Source organism: Bos javanicus, chromosome 22 (assembly GCF_032452875.1).
Source record: "Bos javanicus breed banteng chromosome 22, ARS-OSU_banteng_1.0, whole genome shotgun sequence".
In the NCBI taxonomy this organism is placed as follows: Eukaryota; Metazoa; Chordata; class Mammalia; order Artiodactyla; family Bovidae; genus Bos; species Bos javanicus.
Window position 1 is genome coordinate 60,463,706 of NC_083889.1, and position 21,889 is coordinate 60,485,594.

The window sequence follows — 21,889 nt, forward strand, 5'->3', positions numbered from 1 at the left end:
CTGAGAAAAACTTTAAAAGATCTAAATAAAGAAAAAGAGATTTCATCTTCACAGACTAGAAGACTCCATATTGTTAAAGTGACAATTCTCCCAACATAATCTTATAGATTCAACACAAACCCCACCAAAATCCCAACAAACTTTTTAGAGAAGCTGACAAATTGATCTTAATATATGTGTGGACATGCAAAGGACTTAAAACAGCCAAACAATCGTGGGGAAAAAAGGAACAAAATTGGAGTCTTATGCTTCCCTATTTTGAAACTTCCCACAAAGCTTCAATAATCATGACAGTTTTGTACTGGCAAAAAGATAGACATATAGCATACAGAGCAGTGGAATTTAAACAGGATTGAGAGTCAAGATATAAATTCTGAACCCTTATTTTTACGGTCAACTGATGTTCACCAAGGTCCCAAGATAATTCAGATGGGGAAAGGGTAGTCTTTTCAACAAATGGAGCTGGAAAAATTAAGTATTTCATACAAAAAAAAAAAAGACTGACAGAGCTCAACATGCTCAGGGGCTTAAGCCAAATCCAACTCAAAGCCTGATTTTATAAATGCAGTTTATGGATCAGCCACACCCACTCATTTACATACTACCTGTAGCTGCTCTCACCATAAAGCGGCAGAGTTGAGTAACAGTGATAAAGACTTTCTGCTCAGCAAAACACAAAGTATTTACTTCCTGGTCATCTACAGAAAAACTGCCAACACCTGACTTACAGCCTTACTTCACAACACCCACAAAATTTAACGAAAAATGGATAAATGTAAAAGCCAAAACTATAAACCTCGTAGAAGAAAACACCAGCGAAAATTTCCACAGCCTTGGGTTAGGCAAAGATTTCTGGGATATGACACCAAAGTCCAACCACTCAAAGAAAAACATTAATAAACTAAAGCGCATCAAAACTACAAATATTTGCACTTCAAAGACACCATTAAGAAAATCAAAAGACAAACCACAGCTTGGGAGAAAATATCTGCAAATCATAACATCATAAAGGGCTTGTAACCAAGAAATAAAGAAATCTTGCAACTCAATAATAAAGATAAATAACCCCATTAAAAGCTATTAAAAGTGGGTAAAAGATTTGAATACACATTTCACCCCAAAAATATGTGAGTGGAAAATAAGCACAAGAAAAAACATCCAACATGATTAGTTATTAGGAAAATGCAAATTCAAACAACGAGATACCATTTCACACTCAACTAGAATTGCTATAAACAAAAAGATCGTAACAAGGGTTGGTGAGGATACGGAGAAACTGGAATCTCATACACTGCTGGGGGAAATGTAAAACAGCAGAGTCACTTTAGAAAATAGTTTGACAGTTTCTTAAAAAGTTAAACCTAATAATTTACCAAATTTAAAAACAGAGTGACGCAGCAATTCTACTCTTAGGTTATTTATCCAAGAGAAATGAAAATGTTATGTTCACAAAAAAACATATACACAAATGTTCACAGCAATATTATTCAAAACAGTCAAGAATTAGAAACAACTCAAATGCCATCATTATTTGACTGAATAAATAAAACCCAGAGAGTCCATATGAAATGCCATTTGGCAATAAAAAGGAATTTCTAAGACACACAATGCCGAGGAAGCAACACCAAGACCATTGTTCTCAGTGAAGGGAACTAGACATGAAATATCTATGATGTATTTATATGAAATATCCTGAAAAGGCAAAAAAAAAAAAAAAAAAAACAGAGGCAGAAGGCTTAGTGGTTACATGGTGCGGGTAGTGGGAACGGGGAGTGACCACAAATAGGTATTAGGGACCTTTTTAGGCTTTGTAATGTTCTAAAATTCCATTGTGACAATTGTTCAACTCTGTAAATTTGCTTAACAAAAAACACTGAAATGGTGAATTTGATATGTAAAATAAATTGCAGCAAAGCCATTTTTTTAAAAACCATCTTCAGATAAAATCTTTCCAAAGCTCCACCTGTTTAGAGAACCACCATGTTGCATCAAGAGTAAAGTGTAAAGAGCCTTGCATCACCTGTCCAGCCTCATCACCTGGCCACCTCTCTCCACCATCCCAACCGTGCGGCTGCCAGCACACAGGCTACGGAGCTGGAAAGTCTGAGCTTCCAGCTCTACCACAACTTTGTTGTAACCAGGGGCTCCTTCCCCTCCTTGAACCTGCTCCCACACCTCTGACACAGGGGTGAGATCTCACAGGGTCAGCCTGGGGACCAGATGACACAGCACCCTGAAACCACTCAACTCGGAACAGACAGTCCTCTCCCTGCTGGCCCAGGCCCATCATCACCGTCACCTCCTCTGAGGAGCTGTCTGACCAGCCCACCAGGAAGCCCCATCGCTCTTATCCTTTTTATTTCCTTCATGGCCCTTGCAGGGAGTTTTTCTTTTTCTTCTTCTTTTTTCTTTCTCTTAGTTCCTCATCCTGCACTGAGGTCTCCATAGGGACAGACCTTGTGCTTTGTCCCCTGTTGTCTCTGCCAGGCTAGGCCCAGTTCACAGTGAGCACTTGCTGAGGTGGTGGGTAAGTGTGGTACCCAAGCCTGTGTGGAGGGCACATGGCCTCCGGTGTGGGCACATGGGGGCTGTCCCTCATGTCTCACTACCTCCTCCGGTCTTCCCCTCAGCAGTGCTCCAGACCTGCCTCCTGGAGCACTGAATGATGGTGAAGATGGTGTAGCTCTGAGGGTGAAAGGAGCCTGGAGACACCGCTAGAGCAGCAGCCTTGGGGAGTGACTTGGGCAGGGGATAGGGGGTCAACTGGTTGGAAGAGTTACGGGCTGACAAGAAAACACAGAGCTATACAAAAAAGATCTTAATGACCCAGATAACCACAATCGTGTGATCACTCACCTAGAGCCAGATCTCCAGGAGGAGATATCCAGACATTTTGGGTGAAGTCAAGTGGGCCTTAGGAAGCATCACTATGAACAAAGCTAGTGGAGGTGATGGAATTCCAGCTTGAGCTATTTCAAATCCTAAAAGATGATGCTGTGAAAGTGCTGCACTCAATATGCCAGCAAATTTGGAAAACTCAGCAGTGGCCACAGGACTGGAAAAGGTCAGTTTTCATTGCAATTCCAAAGAAAGGCAATGCCAAAAATAATGTTCAAACTATGGCACAATTGTACTCATCTCACATGCTAGTAAAGTAGTGCTTAAAATTCACCAAGCCAGGCTTCAAAAGTACATGAACTGAGAACTTCCAGATATTCAAGCTGGATTTAGAAAAGGCAGAGGAACCAGAGATCAAATTGCCAACATCTCCTGGATCATAGAAAAAGCAAGAGAGTTCCAGAAAAACATCTACTTTTGCTTTATTGACTACACCAAAGTCTTTGACTGTGTGGATCACACCAAACTGTGAAACATTCCTAAAGAGATGAGAATACCAGACCACCTTACCTGCCTCCTGAGAAATATGCAGGTCAAGAAGCAACCGTTAGAACCAGACATGGAACAGACTGGTTCCAAACTGGGAAAGGTGTATGTCAAGGCCGTATATTATCACCCTGCTTATTTAACATCTATGCAGAGTACATCATGCAAAATGCCAGGCTGGAAGAAGCACAAGCTGGAATCAAGACTGAAATAGCAATAATCTCAGATATGCAGATGAGACCACCCTTATGGCAGAAAGCAAAGAGGAACTAAAAAGCCTCTTGATGAAAGTGAAAGAGGGTGAAAAATCTGGCCTAAAACTCAACATTCAATAAACTAAGATCATGGTATCCAGTCCCATCCCTTCATGGCAAATAGATGGGGCAACAACGGAAACAGTGACAGACTTTACTTTCTTGGGTTCCAAAATCACTGCAGATGGTGACTGCAGCCATGAAATTAAGCCATTTGTTCCTTGAAGTAAAGCTATGACCAATCTAGACAGCATGTTAAAAAGCAAAGACATTACTTTGTTGACAAAGTTCCATCTAGTCAAAGCTATGATTTTTCCAGGAGTTATGTATGAATGTGAGCATTGGACCATAAAGAAAGTTGAGTGTGGAAGAACTGATGCTTTTGAACTGTGGTATTGGAAAAGACTCTTGAGAGTCACTTGGACTGCAAGGAGATCCAACCAGTGTATCCTAAAGGAAATCAGTCCTGAATATTCACTGGAAGGACTGATGCTGAAGCTGAAACTCTAGCCACCTGATGTGAAGAACTGACTCATTGGAAAAGATCCTGATGCTGGGAAAGATTGAGAGCAGGAGGAGAAGGGGACGACAGAGGATGAGATGGTTGGATGGCATCACCAACTCGATGGACATGAGTTTGAGCAAGCTCTGGAAGTTGGTGATGGACAGGGAAGCCTGGTGTGCTGCAGTCCATGGGGTCGCAAAGAGCCGGACATGACTGAGGGACTGAACCAAACTGAACTGAACATGCTGACATGCAACCAACTTTAACTGAGTCACCTAAGATGGGTATGCGAGGGGCGCCAGGAACAGTCACATACAGGACATTCTGGCCATGTGCATACCTGCTCTTACTGGAGGATGACATTAAACATACTAACTGAAATAACATCTGTATGTATTTCACACATGCTTGCTCAGAAAAAAATGGAGGTGAATATAATTGCAGCATTTTGCATTAAGTTTTTTTTTACCTTCCTTGGAATTAGGACTTGAACTCAATATGTAAATTAATGCTAGTAAGTGTGCAGTCCATGGGGTCGCAAAGAGTCAGACATGACTGAGCAACTAAAGTATGCAAACTAGCAAGGCCTTGGCACATAATTTTAAGGGAACTAGAGGGCTTTCCAGGACCAGGCCGGGGGGATTAAATACAAGAGGTCTTTAGAAATGTTTAACTTTCTCTGAAGGAGCAGGCAGGTTTTCTTCTTTCGCATCCACTTTCTATTACATTAATTTCTCATTTGATTTATCCAATAACCTATTCCAGTAATTTTTACTCACCTGCTTAAAGACAAGGTGGACTCTTCAACCTCAAGTCACTTTGCTAGCGTGAAAACCTTATGCCAACCACTGCACTGCCGTCACCTCCTTTCTCTGGTTTCCCTCTCTCAAACTAGGCACACGAGTGGATAGAAGGATGGATGGATGGATGGACAGATGGAAGGAATGGAGGAAAGAACAGAGGGAGGAAGAGAGGAAAGAAGAAAGGGCTCTCACAGCTTGGGGCCATCACCCACCTGTATGCCTCTGCACAAGTCATTGTCTGATGAGTGTGCCCAAAGCTCCCTCTAGTTGAAACAGTTTCTGGTAGAAATAAGCAGGGTACTAGCGCCATGCCTAGCCAGCAAGAGGCTGTCACAATTTTCACAGTGCCTTACATATCACTGGGGATGTACGTGGGTTGGAGCTTGGAGTTGTGAGAAAAGGCTATTGCTTGTCCTGGAAAGATCTGGGTTAAAGTCCCAGAGGTAACACTTTGAAGAAGTTCCCTAACCTCTCTAAGCCTGATTCTCCAGTTTTAAGGAGGATTTATACTTTTCAGAACTGCTAAAAGAACTAGAATTAAAATGTACCCATCTGTTATAAAACCCAAGAGAGAGGGTGCTCCTCTATCAACTTAAAGGAGTTCCCTAGGAAGCCTCGGACTGACCAGATTTTCCAACAATCCCCAAACCAGGTAACAACAGTGGGCGAGTGCCCAGACAGAGCCTGGAGCATCTTTCTAAATTCTGACTCAGGTCTGCTTCTAACCTTCCAACAGGAGCTAAGCCATCTTCTCCCCATTTTGTCTTTGCCTCAAGTCAGGTCAAGACTGGATAACACCTAGTAAGCACCAAAAATGCTAAGTAGGCTAGGCAGAGAATAGAGGACCCCACAAATCACTGTACTTTTTCTAAACACATGCACACCTATCATCTTCTCCTAGGCAGCATCTAGGATTATCACAGCTTCTCCTTTTTTTTTTTTTTTTTTTTTTAAAGATGTAGTGATTGAGACTCAAAAGATAAAGCTGTTCACTCCAGGCCACACAGGTAATGAGCATCTCTGGAGAAGTCAGAGTGCCTGACTTCCTTTTCTGAGCCACCTCCCTAATTAGTGAATTCACCAAGGCCCGGCTGAGTGCCTTCCATGGACACGTGGTGCCTGCTTCACTGGGTTCTCCGTTTAATCACTCAGCACCGGTCTAAAAGCACCCACGACAGGCGAGGCACAGGTGCAGGAGGAAGGGGGCTCCTGGAGTCGGCCTCGCTCAGTGCCAACTTGCTAAGCTTGACGTGAGAAGTACTTCAAGCCTCAGCTGTCCTCCGGCCACAAAATGGGCCAACAGAAGCCGAATTCTCAGAGGGCCATGGAGAATTCACTGACAGGATACCCACAAAGTGGGTACCACAGCCCACGGCCCGGGCCGAGGACTCAAACGTGAGCCAAGGGAGGCTGCAGTCAGACAAGAGCTTTGGCCTCAAGGCGGAGACACTGCGGCAGGAAGCACAATTAAGAACTGAAGCCTGCACATAGGTTTTAAACAGTGGTGAGCGAGAGCCACGACAAAAACCCGTGTGTGGCCGCGGGGGTGGGCAGGCGCTTCAAACCTTGTCACGGAAGGACGCTGAGGTGAGACCTCAACCACAAGAACTGAGGAGCGGATTTGAGGGAAACTGGGGGCGCGAACACAGCCCCGTGCGGGGGTCGCGAGCGGAGCAGGTCGCGCCTCGACGGACGAGGCCTCGAGGCCAGCGAACGGGGGGCGGGGGTTGGGAGGGGCTGGCACCGGGGAGGGGGCGGGGGCGTCGGGAGGGGCTGGCACCGGGGAGGGGGCGGGGGCGTCGGGAGGGGCTGGCACGGGAGGCGGTCAGTCAGGTCAGCAGCGCAGCTCGGGAACTCAAGGGGTGCAGCTTGTGGTCCTCTTACAGGCATCGTCGTCCGAAGGCGGCGAGGACGCGGATCCGGGGCGACAGTCGGGCAACGAAGCCCCGCCCCCATCTCCGCCCATCCGGTCTCCCGGAGGAGACCAGGCCTGAGGCGCCCTCCCCCTCGCGGTCCTCCCGCGGCCGAGACACGGCACGCCTCCACACGCCCTCCCGCCGGCCGCCCGCTCACCCGGATGCCCTGCAGCACCCGGACCCGCTCCTCCTCGTCCATCCCGAAAGACGCCCTGCGGCCCTCGCGGCTCTCGGCGCTGCCCATGGCGGGAGGCGGCTCAGGAGCGCCGGCGCTTACGGGACCGGCGCCACCTGCCAACAAAACCGCGTCCTATTGACGGCCGTTCGGAGTCCAGCCAATCCCGGCGCGGGCCGCGGGGCATTGTGGGGGCTGTAGTCTCCCGGCGCCTCCCGCCGGACCCGGAGCACGCGGCGCGGCGACCGAGGTCAGACAGCGCGCGGCGGGATGGCTGAACGAGGGGGCCGGGCCGAGGGGGCCAGGACACCAAGGAGGCCGCACCGGGCGGGCGGAGCCCCCTCAGATTCGCGGTGAAAAGGCAGCGAAAGGGCCTGTGACTGAGCTCCTCGGCGCTGAGGAAGACGACGACGCCGCGATGCGGGAGAGAAGCTGGACCTGGCGGACGCTCCTCTCAGGGGAGGAGGCGGTGGAGGAGGAAATTCGTGCGAAGCCCCTGAGGCGGGAGAAGGAGGCCGAGGGCCCAGCTCGGAGAGCGTGAGGGAGCAGAGCGGACCGGAGGAGAGCGGCCAGGGCCTTGCCAGCAGGAGGACGGGAAACGGTTCTCAGCGTCCAGGAGATACGCGACGTGCCAGAGCGTCGTGTTCACGCCTGTCTAGCTGGGCCACAGGTGTAATGGACGCGGTGACCAGAGAAGTGCTGACATTGATCTGCCAAAGTGCGCCCCAAGTGGAGTTTGGGATCTGGAACTGGGGCACCCCCTGCAGTGTCCCAAGGAGGAAAGAACAGATTAAAAACACACACACACACAAGGAGGATCTCGGAACGCAGGAACGGAAAAAGACCCTTTTTAGTCCTTCCCTCCCCCATGTAGCCATTAAGGAATTTCAGGTGCTCCTGAGCAGTATAACCTGTGTCCCCTTCTACCCCGGTAAGGAGAAGGTATTTGCCTGACTCTTCCCTCACCCGGGGAGAAGGCAATGGCACCCCACTCCAGTACTCTTGCCTGGAAAATCCCATGGATGGAGGAGCCTGGTAGGCTGCAGTCCGTGGGGTCGCTAAGAGTCGGACACGACTGAGCGACTTCACTTTCACTTTTCACTTTCATGCATTGGAGAAGGAAATGGCAACCCACTCCAGTGTTCTTGCCTGGAGAATCCCAGGGACAGGGGAGCCTGGTGGGCTGCCGTCTATGGGGTCGCACAGAGTCGGACACGACTGAAGTGACTTAGCTTAGCTTCCTTCACCCAGTATACGTGCCTCATCCAATCAGCAAATGACTGGCAAGACCCCTATCCCGCTCCTTGCACCCTAGGTATAAAATTGGACCAAGGACCCCCGTTCAACTGTTGGCTCGCCTTTGAGCCAACCCATTGTTTTAACAGTGTCTCCCACTCTAATAAACTTTATTTCTCTTTCATTCTGTCTTGTGTCTGGAAATTCTTTTCCAGCTCCCAGTCGGACCACAACACCCCCCATCCTGACTGCTCCATGAAATAGTAAGGGTCATTTGGAGCCTCTTGGAACCTGGAAGGGCAGGGGTGAGGAGGAGAGGGTGGAAAAGACAGTGAGCCGCTCTGAGTTGAAAGCAGCGGGTGGCGGGCAGGGGGGAGCCTAAGAGGATTTTTATTCTCCAGAATAACAGGGACATCTGCCAGTTTCCTTCAGATTACTTTGATTAGCAAATCTCCCTGCATCCCTTCCATCCTCCGTCTCTCTCCTATAAACAGAGCCTGAGTGGGGGATTCTGGTGCAAGCTGTTTATTGGCGGACTACTTCAGGAGAAAGCCGAGATGCCATCAAATTTGTGAAGCTCTCTGCAACCCCACAGTGGAGGACATCTTTGCAGTAGCCATGGAGATGGTTGACAAGAACCATCCCCGAAGCACAGCCTGGTCAGCGTCCAGAGCACCAACTGCCCTTCACCACCATCTGAATGTGAGGGGGACAGCAGCAGCCTCCCCACTGCCCCTCCTGGTAGACTGGTGGTTGGGGAACCTCCTCTCTCCAGCCGGGGAGAAATAGGCGTTAGCATGACACTCAGGTAGGAGTTCCCGTGGGGTGCCTGCTCAGAGCACGCGCTCCCCACGTGGAGGACTCAGGGCTGAGAGTCTGGGTCGGTGAAGGATGGAGGCGCTTCCCTTCTGCCTGCCTGGCAGGTTGGACGTCTCTCCCCGTGGTCTGGGTGTGGAGGTGCCAGGCCTGGGCTAGTAGCATCACACCTGCCGTGCCCACCTCCTTCGGCCCAGATGGAGGAAGCAGCTGCAGAAGGCCACTGCCCCTCTTAGCAACAGAATTCCCAGAAGCCAGTCTCTCCTGGAGTGGCACTGGTCACCCCAGCCAGGACCAGGCCCTGGCAGAGGGGCAGGGTGGCCTGGGCGGCTTTGACCAGCCAATCACTCCCGGGGTCTGATGGAACCAGCCGCCAACATCAGGAGGCCTCTCCACCCCTGCGGGTCCCCTGCAGGCTCTCCCGACATCCAGGAAGTGTCGCTGGGGAGCAAGCCTCCAGGTGGGACCTGCCTCCCCCACCCCCCCACCCCCACCGCCAGGTTCTTTTTCGCTGAAACTTCGGCCTCAGAAAAGGATGCTTCCGGGGAAGAACCGGCCAGAGAGGCACTCGGGAGCCGAGAGCCTGCGCCCCAGCGCGGCCCCAGGACGGGCAGCCCCTGTCGCGGTTCTCCCAGGGCCAGCTTGCAGCACGTGGCCGCGGGGGCCGGGGGACCGCGAGCTCAGTGGGAAGAGAGGGGCTTGGTTCAGCGAAGGCGCGTGTGCCACTGGCTGCGGCGGGGTCGGCGGAGCGGAACCGGTCTGCTGATGGCTGCCTCTTCGCGAAGCGGTCCCTCCTTAGACGCCCCAGCGCACACGAGCGCGCGTGCGGGTACACGCTGCAGGTACCGACGTGCACGCGCAGTTGCACATGTGCGCGTGCCCCAACCGCCCAAGCTGTAACCTGAGCTGGGCTTCGCGTCTCTCCAGCACAGACTCTGGCACCGCTCCGGGCAGAGGCTCCACGTCGGGCGGGCACAGCCAGGCCCAAGCTCGCGGAGCAGCCCGGGCACGGCCTCGGGGGCCGCCCAACCGGACCTGCCTCGGCGGCTCCCCCGGAATGTCGCGCCCCCACCCCCTGCCTCTCACCTCACACTGCTGTATTTTCTTCCCTCCTGATAAGATCGCTCTCTGGATCGTTGCTGCCTGTTAGTTGTTTATGGTTGATCTCCAGGCAATACCGCCCACACAGCTCCCAAGACAGAAGCTTCAAAGCCGAGAGACTGTGTCGGCTTCATTCATTCCGGAGTTCCTAGCACCTGGCACAGGCCCTGGGACGGACCGCGTGCTCAGGAATGGGCCCTGGCTGGCTGAGTCACTGACCCACTGACCGACTGACTGACTAGGCTCCCCTGCTGGTGAGCCAACCGCTCCAGGTTCAGAGAGGCAAGAATCTGAGTAATTGAGAGGATAGACTTTCATTTCGGTCCCAGCTGTGCTGCCCAAGTGGTGGCTTCACCAAGTTCCTTCGCTGCCCTCTGCCTCAGTGTCCCCATCTGTAAAACAGGCATAAGCACAGTAGGTACATGTAGCGGTGATGTGGGATTGGCTGAGTTGATACGCGGCAGCACAGGGACCCAGAACAACAGCTGGCAAAAGGAAACATTCAATTATCACTAGTTATTGTTACTGGACTTACTGGGTGGCTCAGATGGTAAAGCATCTGCCTACAATGCAGGAGACCTGGGTTCGATCCTTGGGTCGGGAAGATCCCCTGGAGAAGGAAATGGCAACCCACTCCAGTATTCTTGCCTGGAAAATCCCATGGACGGAGGAGCCTATTGGCTACTGTCCATGAGGTCACAAAGAGTTGGACACGACTGAGCGACTTCACTATCTATCTGTCTATGCTTACACTATCCATCATCCAGAGAAACCTCCGGAGGTGGGGCTCAGAGAGGGGACATGGCTATGAGATCGCAGAGACAGAATTTGAACTATGGTCCAAACATCTCAGAGGATGAAGCCCTTTCTAAGGCTCCACCGGCTGCAGCGCCTTCCTTGGAGTGTGGTCTGCCTGGCCCTTGGGTGTGAGGCTTGGGATCTGGGATGAAGGCCCAGCAAAGGGTGTGGGCCTGGGAAAGGGGAGAAGGGGCTGCAGCCCCAACTCTCAGACCTGATGGGAGACCATCCTGGCACTGGCTGCCCCACTTCCACCGCCTGCAGCTGCACCCCCTCCCCATCACGGGACTCTTAACAGGGTTCTATGAATTCATTCAAATGTATGCACAAACTAAGGAAACGACACTGCACTGTAATAAGAGCTACAAGTTGACACGATTCCTCCTAGAGCTAGTGGTCATTCTGGCTGCCTGCTTGGCACAATGGTTTTCCAGCCTTCTGTACCTATTAGCAAGGGAAGGAGGTGCCCACCTGGGAGTGTCGGGTGGGGTCTGAGTAGCCAAAGGGGTCTCCATCAGAGCTGCCTGTGCCTTCTCTGCATTCAAGGTCCCACACAGAGCTGGGGCCACACCAGAAAGTGACTGGGGACCGTTCCCTTTCCTCCCATCATCTCTAGCACCCTTCTCAGCCAAGCTAAACAAAAACACCTTCCAAGTGGAAGCCTTGTGTTTGCTGCAAGATAGGCTTCCTGGGTTTCCACCAGCGTGAGAGAGAAGAAAGTTTTCTTTTAATTTTAGTTGCAATTCCCTGACTATTACTATATCTAAAGTTAAACATCTTTTTATTTGCATGCTGGTTGTTGATATTCTTTTGGGCTTCCCAGGTGGCGATAGTGGTAAAGAACCTGCCTGCCAAGGCAGGAGACCTGAGAGACACAGGTTTGATCCCTGGGTTGGGAACATGCCCTGGAGGAGGGCACTGCAGCCCACTCCAGTATTCTTGGCTGGAGAATCCCGTGGACAGAGGAGCCTGGCGGTTGCAAAGAGTCAGACACGACTGAAGTGACTTAGCACACATTATGCCGGATAGACTGTTTTCATATAGATCTCCACCAATTACATAGATTTTTATATAGCTCTTATCCTTTATTGAAGATTGCATTGTTTTGCCACTGAATTTAAAAAGCCAGCTTCATGGTAAACTATTGTCCACATGTACACAGTACATATCTAGATTTGTTTCTCTATTCTTCAGCTATTTTTATAGCAACTCACCACTGATTTAACTGCTATAACTTCATCAAGTATTTTGAATGTCTCACAAGGAAACTCCCCTGACTGTTTTACCTTTTAAATTTTCTTGAGGGAAAGAAACCATCTTGTTATATATCATTACCAGTCTTCCTGAGCTTTCAGCTGCGGGTGTGTTGGATTTATAGATTGATTTATGGGGGGCCTGATATAGCTAATGCTTCTTGAAGGCCATTCAGTAAACTTTGGTAGGTTTCTTTATTTAGTATTTAGACATTTTTATGAGATTTCCCTCTAGATATTTTATGGAATTTGTTTCTCTTAAGAATGAGTTCATTTTTCATTTCATTTTCTAATTGGTTTTTGCTAGTATGTAATTAAGCTATTGACTTTTCTATGCTGATCTTATATCTGGCTGCACTGCTAAACTCTTATTGCTTTGCCAATTGATTCTCTTGAGATTTTTCTAGGTAGATGATCATATGGTCTGCAGATAATCTCAGTTTTGTTCTTTTTTCCAGTATTAATGACATTTTTCCCTCATACTGGCTAGAATCTCCAATAAAAAGCAATGATAGTGACTCTATTTCATTACCAAGTGGTGACAATTACTGTAGAGTTTCAGTGCCTCTCATCATATTAAGAAAGAACCTAATTTGCTAGAAATTTTGTTTTTTTTTTTTATCATAAAAGTACATATGTTGAGCATTTTCAATAGTGTTTTTGTTCTCTATGACAATAATTACGTGGTTTCTCTTGTACTCTAGAAAAGCAGTGACTTAAACTGGTAGAGTTTTTTCTAAAGTTGACACCTACTTGCATTCCTGGGATGGCTCTTAATATACTGCTGAGGTGAATTTGCTAAACTGTTGTTTTTGGCCATGCCTCAAGGCATGTGGGATCTTAGTTCCCGGGTCAGGGATCAAACCAACACCCCCAGCATCGGAATCACAGAGTCTTAACCACTGGACCACCAGGGAAGTCCAGAATTTGCTAATTAAAAAAAATAAAAACTCAATTAAATTTAAACTATGACACTGTAACAATGTTCTGTTCATCATAATTTAAAATTAAGAACACATAACACATTCTGTTAATAAAAACATAATATCTACATATTTTGATATTTTTAATGAAGAGAAAGAAATAGAGAAAAAAAAGTTAAAAACATAAGTGGAAAAAGCACGCTTTCACAGAAACATCTAGACACAAAGAAACAAAAAATGTGAAACTAAAGAAAAGACAAATTAGAGAGCAAGACCAAGAGACTCACAAAACCGTAAAAAAATAAATAGATATATACACAATTATAGTGGTAAGGAATCCACCTGCCAATGCAGGAGATGTAAGAGACTTGGGTTCGATCCCTGGGTTGGGAAGATTCCCTGGAGAAGGACAGGACAACCCATGCCAGTATTCTTGCCTGGAGAACCCCGTGGACAGAGGAGCCTGGCAGGCAACAGTGCATGGGGTTGCAAAGAGTCAGACACGACTCCAGCGACTTGGCACACACACGTACACAATTGCTGGGGAGAGAAGAGGGAGAAGCAGGCAGGGCCGGGGAAGCACGCTGGGACGCGGGGAAGGCAGAGTGCTGTGTGGAAGGCACCCCGTCGTCCATGCGACCCTCGGGCCTCTGTTCTGTGTGACACGCTCGTTAGGTGTTCTGCGTGTGTGTTTATGGAGGGGATTGGCATACAGCTTTATTTTCCTGAGCTGTTCTCTTTCATCTCTTCGTCTCTCGAAACAACTATTTCGTGGATCAGATGCATTCTCTTGTTTGTATCTCAGTCATTTCTACTTTAGTTTTAATTACATCATTCTACTTTTTTGGATTTTTTCCTTCTTTTTTTTTCTTTTAAGTGAAGTCGCTCAGTCGTGTTCGACTCTTAGCGACCCCATGGACTGCAGCCTACAAGGCTCCTCCGTCCATGGCAGGAGGAGCATTTTCATTTCCTCCGTCCATTTTCTAGGCAAGAGTACTGCAGTGGGTTGCCATTGCCTTCTCCTACTTTTTTGGATTTTTTAATGGTTTTTAAGTAGTTTCTTGATTTGAAAGTTTATTTCCTTTATTTTCGATCTTTTCTAATAAATGCATATAAGGCCCACCTATTCCTTTGAGTACTGCTATTGCAGAAAAAGATTCTGTGATATGGTATGTCTGTGATCATTTAGACATAAATAGTTCACACATTATATATTTTAATTTTTGCTTTAATCACGAGCTATTAAGATGTATTGTTAATTTCTATTTCTATTGCATTTCAATCAGCCTAAATAATAGCAGCTTTTGCAGCTGAATAAGATTTCCCTTATGTCATTGCACAGGTCAGTTTTTAAGAATATTCCATTTGTGGTTAAAAGAATATTTAATCTCTGTCAGTTGAGTAGAAGGGTGGTTAGATTAAGCTCATTACTTGTTTTATTCAAATCCTCTTTTACTTACTTTTTTCTATGAGACTTTTGTCACAATTGCACACTAAGACATTGAGGATCTGGTTTTTCTTCTATTTGTGGTTCTGCCATGCTCTGGCTCTGTATATTTACAAGTGGAGCTTTAAATGCAGTAAAATGATCATCGGTTACCCTGTGTTCAGCATGACATACCTCTTTCTTTTTCTATTAAACGCTTTGGCCTTGATTCTATCTCATCTGAATTTAGAACTACCCTCTTTTTTGTTTTATTAGCATTTCTTTCCTTCACGTTCATTTTTGCTGGATTATTTCTTTTAGATATTTACGTCATATAGTTTTTACTTTTATCCAACCAGGTTTTTTTCTGTTAATTAATTCAGGTAACCCATTCACACCTAATATGATGACTGACATTGTTAGAATTGTTTGTTCCTTCCTTTGGGTTTGGTTTTGTGTGTGTTATACTTCTTGATTTTTCTCCCCTTCCTTACATTTTGTTATACCAACTGAATTTTCTTAATCTTCTCACCCTTTAAGAGTGCTACTTAAGGTTACATTTAGAAACCACTATCTGTAGTTAAGTCACCCCAACAAGTCAGACAACTCAGTTGTCCGCTCCATATACGAGTTCTCTAGGATTTGTGTTCCGTGATTATGCTATTTTTTTCATTAAAGTGTAACACACATACTTTACACGCCCACATCTTAGGTGCACAGCTTGGTGGATTTCTCAAGGTGAACACGTCCCTGCCAACAGGACGCAGGGCAACACAGAACACCACCAGGTCTCGTTGAGCTTCCGTGACGCCGCCCTCACTCCCACCACAGGTGAACAGGGCCCGCCAACACCACGGTGCCCAGAGTCTCTCAGCCCACACGTCTGCGTCCGCATCTTCCCCTCGTGTCTGGCTCGTTCCGCTCAGCGTCAGCCCCTGCGACTCCTGCGCACAGAAGTGCGAGGCGCTGCTGCTGGCCGCGTGCGTGCAGACGCTCCTTCTGCAGCTGTGTCACGAGCGTTTGCGTCGTCCCGGGGTGTGGATATTGCTGGGCTACACGCACAGCCCAGCACCCATCTTTTGGAAGAGGTGCCCACACACTCCTTTTGGATGCTCACCCGGGACAGGGCACGACTGTCCAGAGTCTGAGGACACTGTCAGTGTTCCAAGTGGTGTATCCCGTTGTCATTTAAAATGCTGCTGCTGCTGAGTCGCTTCAGTCGTGTCCGACTCTGCGACCCCGTAGATGGCAGCCCACCAGGCTCCCCTGTCCCTGGGATTCTCCAGGCAAGAACACTGGAGTGGGTTGCCATTTCCTTCTCCAATGCATGAAAGTGAAAAGTGAAAGTGAAGTCACTCAGTCGTGTCTGACTCTTCGTGACCCCATGAACTGCAGCCTACCAGGCTCCTCCGTCCATGGGATTCTCCAGGCAAGAGTACTATAGCGGGGTGCCATTGCCTTCTCCTGTCATTTAAAATACCTCACTTTAACCAACCAACACTCATTGACTCTGGTTTTTAAGTATTTATTGTACTTATTTCTTTAGCTGCACCAGGTCTTGGGTCTCACTGCAGCATGTGGGGCCTAGTTCCTGATCAGGGATCGAACCCGGGCCCCCTGCATTAGGAGCATGGACTCTTAGCCATTGGACCACCAGGGAAGTCCCAACACTCATTTATACGTTAAAAAAAAAAGCTTTAACTGTTTTACCCGATCACTGTTGCACCCCGTCGTTTCTCTTCTGTAGAGCTCATTGCCCAGCAATTGTGTGTTTTTAGAGAATGTCTGTGGGCCTTAAATATTTGGCTTCTTGCATGCCTGGAAATGTCTTTATTTTGCCATCACAACGAATGGTAGCATCGTAATAGTTAGACTTCATATGAAGTTATAGATTCCAGCTGATTTCCACTGAGAACTTTGAAAGTGCACGTGAAGTCTCTTAGTCGTGTCCGACTCTTTGGGACCGTGGACCACAGCCCACCAGGCTCCTCCATCCATCCATGGGACTTTCCAGGCAGGAGTACTGGAGTGGGTTGCCATTTCCTTCTCCAGGGGGATCTTCCCAACCCAGGGGTCGAACCCCGGTCTCCCACATTGTAGGCAGACACTTTTACATCTGAGCCACCAGGGTAGAGAATGTTGAAGATGCCATTTGTTGCTGCTTTGACCCCTTGAGGGGCCCTCATTCTCAGCATTCTTGCATTTCTTCAGCTTGGGGGGAATGTCCTCCGTCATTTCGTGGAACATCTCCCTTTTCTCTCTTTCCAGACCTCCTGTGTGATGGCTTTTACAATATTTTTGATGTATCCTTCGTGTCCCTTGACTTTTATTTCATGCTTTCTACTTCTTTGTCCTTTTATGATAATTCCTTGCTTAGTTTTCCTAGAATGTGAATATTCCATTTTTGACTTTTGGTTTTCCCTAACTTAGCAATCAAGTTTTTGACCTTCTTTGGTTTTGTTTCTTTTTGTTGTTGTTTTAACAAAGGCTATACACTTGTGCATCTGTCTGAAGCCATTAATTACATTCAGAGTCCCTGTCCTGCTTTCTCTATAAAATTTCCTCCCTCGCTGTTTTGTTGTGTTACTCTTTAGAGAACATGCTGGAAGGGCTTTCTTGTTACTCACACTCAGAGTCTTGCATCATCTCACAGGTGTGCGAGTAGGTCTGAGCCGTTAGTGGCGTTGGTGCCAGAAGGGACAGTGATCAGACGGTCAGCTGTCTGGTGGGAATGGGGTCCGCCCTCAAGCTGCAGACCCTTGCCTGTCACCCCCCTTTCTTCCTCTTCCCCCTCCCAGGCACCCCTTCCCACTGCCCCCTGGTTTGCAGGCTGGCTAGGTGACTCCACAAAGGAATTGGTTGGTGGGTGCTTGGGAGTCAAAGCTAGGTGGAGGTGTCCTTGTCCTCCCTAGGTGGGGAAAGAGGGAAGGAGAAAGCCAGGATCTGTGGAAATTCTTCTAAAGCCCAAGGGTTGAGCCAAGAAAATGAGACCAGATGGCATAAGTGGCCACAAAAGGGAACCCAGCATGGCACAGGTGCACGCGCCAGGCAAGCAAGGGCATGACCCAGGAGGCTCCCGTGGGCCGCTGCTTGTTCATGGCTGGTCGTTCTCAGCCATCCAGGGACTTGAAAGTGGATGGGTGGGGTTAGCCCAGAGCTTCTTGGTGGGATGAAAGGAAACTTGTAGCCCCAGCCCTACTCCCGCAGGACGAGCCCTGAAATGCCACTCCTTGGACTCCTGAGTCCTCCCCTTTCTGGATTTCATAAGATTCAGGCTCCATGTCTTTTCTTTCTCTGAGGCTCAGTCGTGTCCAGCTCTTTACAAGCCTTTGGATTGCAGCCCACCAGGCTCCTCTCTCCATGGGATTTTTCAGGCAAGAATGTGCAAGTGGGTTGCCATTTCCTCCTCCAGGGGATCTTCCAGACCCAGAGATCGAACCCGCGTGTCCTGTGTATCCTGCACTGCAGGTGAATTCTTTACCTGCTGAGCCACTGGGGGGTCCCTTTGCTTCTCTGAGACTGGGATAAATCCAGTATAGTGCCAGATTCATGGGCTTTGTAAATGGAGAAAACCCCCCTCCCAGCCCAGGCTTGATGTCTCTGCAACTTAGAATGGCACTCTCGTGTGTGTTATAAACATCTTGTCTGCCAGACCTAAGAAAGTCACGCACACTCTCTGGCTGGTTGAGTTCCTGCCCTGAATCTGTATCCTTCATCACAACTTGACAAAAGAATGGTGCTCTGAGGCCTGTTTTATAGGCTTTCTATTCTACAGGTTTGCTGCCCATTACTACCATCTGTCAGAATCACAGAGCAGTAGTATGTACGCATTACTGTTGGTTGATTTTATTTAGGCACTAATTCTTGTCCCTACCTACCCATTTGTCACATTTGGGGGCTTCCCCGATGGCTCATCAGTAAAGAATCTGCCTGCGATGCAGGAGCCACAGGGGATGCAGGTTCCATCCCCAGAAAGGGAAGATCCCCTGGAGAAGGAAATGGCAACCTGCTCCAGTATTCTTGCCTGAAAAAAGTCCCATGGACAGAGGAGCCTGATGGGATACAGTCCAAAGGGTCGCAGAAGAGTCGGACACGACTGAGCACAAGCGCCTACCTACCTAGGGGCTGTCACTGTTTAAAAAAAGGAGAAAGAAAGGCAAGAAGCACACCCACCCCTCCTCTCGGAAAATTCTCACTCATCACAGTTTAAAGTCAAGAAGCACAAATAATTCTGCAAAATAAGAAAATACAGAAATAAAACAACCAGGATTCTAATAATCAAAGTTGCTGGTCATTCAGTTTAGATACTGGAACTTGCAGAAAGCAGCCACTTTACCAATGACTATTACTCTGCATCTTCAACCCGCAGATACGACACCTCTATGGTTGAGGAGCAAAATGAATTATTTTAGGTGAGGTCATTCGTGCAAGAGAATAGGAACCAAATCAGGGGCCAACGTGCTGGCTCTAGTTTTATGAGGCCACAATGACCAGTCCTTGGGAGGACAAGAGAAAGAGCGGTGAATGACAGCACTCCGCCCCCCAAAACACAGCCAGCTCAGTCCCCTTCGGGTTATGTCCCTGAGCCAGCCCTTCCAGGGAAGCCGGGGGCTGCACTTGGATATTTCACAGCAGGAAAGCAGCTAAGGGAGTAGTCTCAGAGCCACAGTCAGTAACTCACTCTTGTCCTCTGGACACCGTCTACAACCACCAAGCAGCCCTCCAGCTCCCTTGAGCTAAAGGACACAGGTGTGTCCAAGGAGAGAGTCATGGCCTGAGACAGGCACGGGCGAGACAAGATGAAAACCGCAGCCCCAGGCCCCCACCCTGCACCCTTGCCACCGTGAACCTTCTGTTCTCTGGCTCCAGCCCTACCTTCCCTGAGAGTCAGCCACAGGGCCAGCACCCACTCAGTGCTGACCCCAAGGCCTGCTCCCAGAGTTCCTGGGACTTGCGGTCTGGGGACGGGGCATGCTGACATTAATCGGAAAATCACACAAGTGTAGCATTACAAACTGGTCTGTGCAAGGGCCCTGAGACCCTGTCAGAGTTTGGGCTGATGGCACCGTGATCCAAAGCTGCTTACTAGGCTGTGGGTCTTGGGCCCAGCTCCCAGAGGGCGTGGCGCCTCCCTGCCCAGGCCTCTGGGGAGAGGGGCCGTGTCATGTGGGTCCCCTGCAGCCACGGGCTGTGGAGTGTTCCACGCTGCCCCGGAGGCATCCTTCTCCGGCCTTTTCGCCCCTCAGCTCACTGTCTCTTCCTCTCCTCAGCCCCACCCCCTACCAACTTCATGTCGCATCTCCCTTCAGTTCAGTTCAGTCGCTCAGGCGTGTCCGACTCTTTGTGACCCCATGGACTGCAGCACACCAGGCTCCCCTGTCCATCACCAACTCCCGGAGTTTACTCAAACTCATGTCCGTTGAGTTGGTGATGCCATCCAACCATCTCATCCTCTGTCGTCCTCTTTTCTTCCTGCCTTTAATCTTTCCCAGCATCAGGGTCTTTTCCAAAGAGTCAGTTCTTTGCATCAGGTGGCCAGAGGATTGAAGTTTCAGCTTCAGCAGCAGTCCTTCCAGTGAATATTCAGGACTGATTCCCTTTAGGATGGATAGGTTGGATCTCCTTGCAGTCCAACCCAGGGACTCTCAACAGTCTTCTCCAACACCACAGTTAAAGAACATCAATTCTTCAGTGCTCAGCTTTCTTTATGGTCCAACTCTCACATCCATACATGATTACTGGAAAAACCATAACTTTGACTAGATGGACCTTTGTTGGCAAAGTAATGTCTCTGCTTTTTAATATACTGCCTAGTTAGTCATAGCTTTTCTTCCAAGAAGCAAGCATTTTTTAATTTCATGGCTGCAGTCACCATCTGCAGTGATTTTGGAACCCAAAAGATAAAGTCTCCGTTGGGCACCTACTAAGATGTGGGCTCCAGCTAGTCACGACTTGTCTGGGCCTCAGTTTCCTTGTCTGTGAAAGGAGGGTAACCCAGGTAGCTCAGACAATCGGAAGCAGTTGTGGGGTTTCAACGGGTCAGTATAGGCCAAGCCCAGCACACTTTTTATCCGTCCTTCCTGACGACGATGCCTGTGCCCGAGCCTTCTGGCGCAGGACCCGGAAATTTGAGATCATGGGGGCGTCTCCACCGGGCCCCGCTGCTCCGCGGAACCCTCCAGGGTTCACACAGCGTGCTCTTAACCTGTTTTCTCAGTGAACTCGAGACAGGTTCGACCTGTTTAAGAGCAGAAGACCGCTGAGCGGGGAGACATCCCGCGGAGGCCCGGCCCCCGCGGTCCCGGGGCGCCCAGGTGCGCCGGCGCGGGCGGGGGGGACGCACCTGCGCCCAGGTGGCTGGAGAGGAAGCGCCGCCCACTGCCCCGCTTCCTGAGCGGCCACTGCCGCCTGGCGGCCAGTCGGCTCCAGTCCCCGCTCGCTCCAGCGTCTGAGCCGAGCCCTTCCCGGCCCGGTTGTCTGAGAACCCCCGGGGCTGCGCATCTCCCGTGGGGGCCCTAGGTTGGCGGCTGTACAGGCCGCCCCGCAGCGGACTTCGCCCTCCGCGCGGAGTCATCCCCAGGCCGGGGCCGGAGGCCACGTGCTCTCGGCGGGAGGCTCTGCGGCCGATGAGAGGGGACCCCGGAGCCGCCCCCACCCCTTCCCTCTTTCCTGGCGAGCTGGTGGCCCCTGTGCGAATGCACCACCGTGCCCTCCCTGGCTCTGTTTATTAAGGCCTCTTTGCAGGGCTTCCCGGCCACGCTAGTGGTAAAGAACCCACCCAGCAAGGCAGGAGACATCAGAGTCGTGGGTTTGATCACTGGGTCGGGAAGATCCCCTGGAGGAGGGAATGGCAACCCACTTCAGTATTCCTGCCTGGAGAATCCCATGGACATAGGAGCCTGGCGGGCTACAGTCCATGGGCTTGCAAAGAGTCGGAGACGACTGAGCGACTGAACTGATATATAATATTTGTATATATGCAATACTTTTATTATTTATAGGGACTTCCCTGGTGGCTCAGATGGTAAAGCGTCTGCCTACCATGCAGGAGACTGGGTTCGATCCCTGGGTCGGGAAGATCCCCTGGAGAAGGAAATGGCAACCCACTCCAGTAGTCTTGCCTGGAAAATCCCATGGATGGAGAAGTGTGGTAGGCTGCAGTCCATGGGGTTGCAAAGAGTCAGACACGACGGAGCCACTTCATTTTCCTTTCTATTATTTATATATATGCAAAAATTTTATATATAAATGAGTTTGACAACAGTATATGTCAAACTTCTAAGCATTCTTTCTAGTTTT

General features: G+C 49.3%; 2 protein-coding genes across 3 annotated transcripts in view; one reads left to right on the top strand and one right to left on the bottom strand.

The window, feature by feature from the left end:
- The window catches only part of CHCHD6 (coiled-coil-helix-coiled-coil-helix domain containing 6), a 100,244-nt gene extending 93,047 nt beyond the window's left edge, over nt 1-7,197 (bottom strand). For both annotated transcript variants that reach the window (XM_061397318.1, XM_061397316.1), the window contains exon 1: nt 7,020-7,197. In XM_061397318.1, the coding sequence (XP_061253302.1) occupies nt 7,020-7,106 (87 nt within the window). In that variant the 5' untranslated portion in view covers nt 7,107-7,197. The remainder of the gene's footprint in view (nt 1-7,019) is intronic.
- Nucleotides 7,198-11,410: 4,213 nt separating this feature from the next.
- The window catches only part of TXNRD3 (thioredoxin reductase 3), a 49,088-nt gene continuing 38,609 nt past the window's right edge, over nt 11,411-21,889 (top strand). The window contains exons 1-4 of the mRNA XM_061395660.1: nt 11,411-11,428; nt 15,422-15,678; nt 19,460-19,546; nt 20,905-21,008. Of these exons, the coding sequence (XP_061251644.1) occupies nt 11,411-11,428; nt 15,422-15,678; nt 19,460-19,546; nt 20,905-21,008 (466 nt within the window). The remainder of the gene's footprint in view (nt 11,429-15,421; nt 15,679-19,459; nt 19,547-20,904; nt 21,009-21,889) is intronic.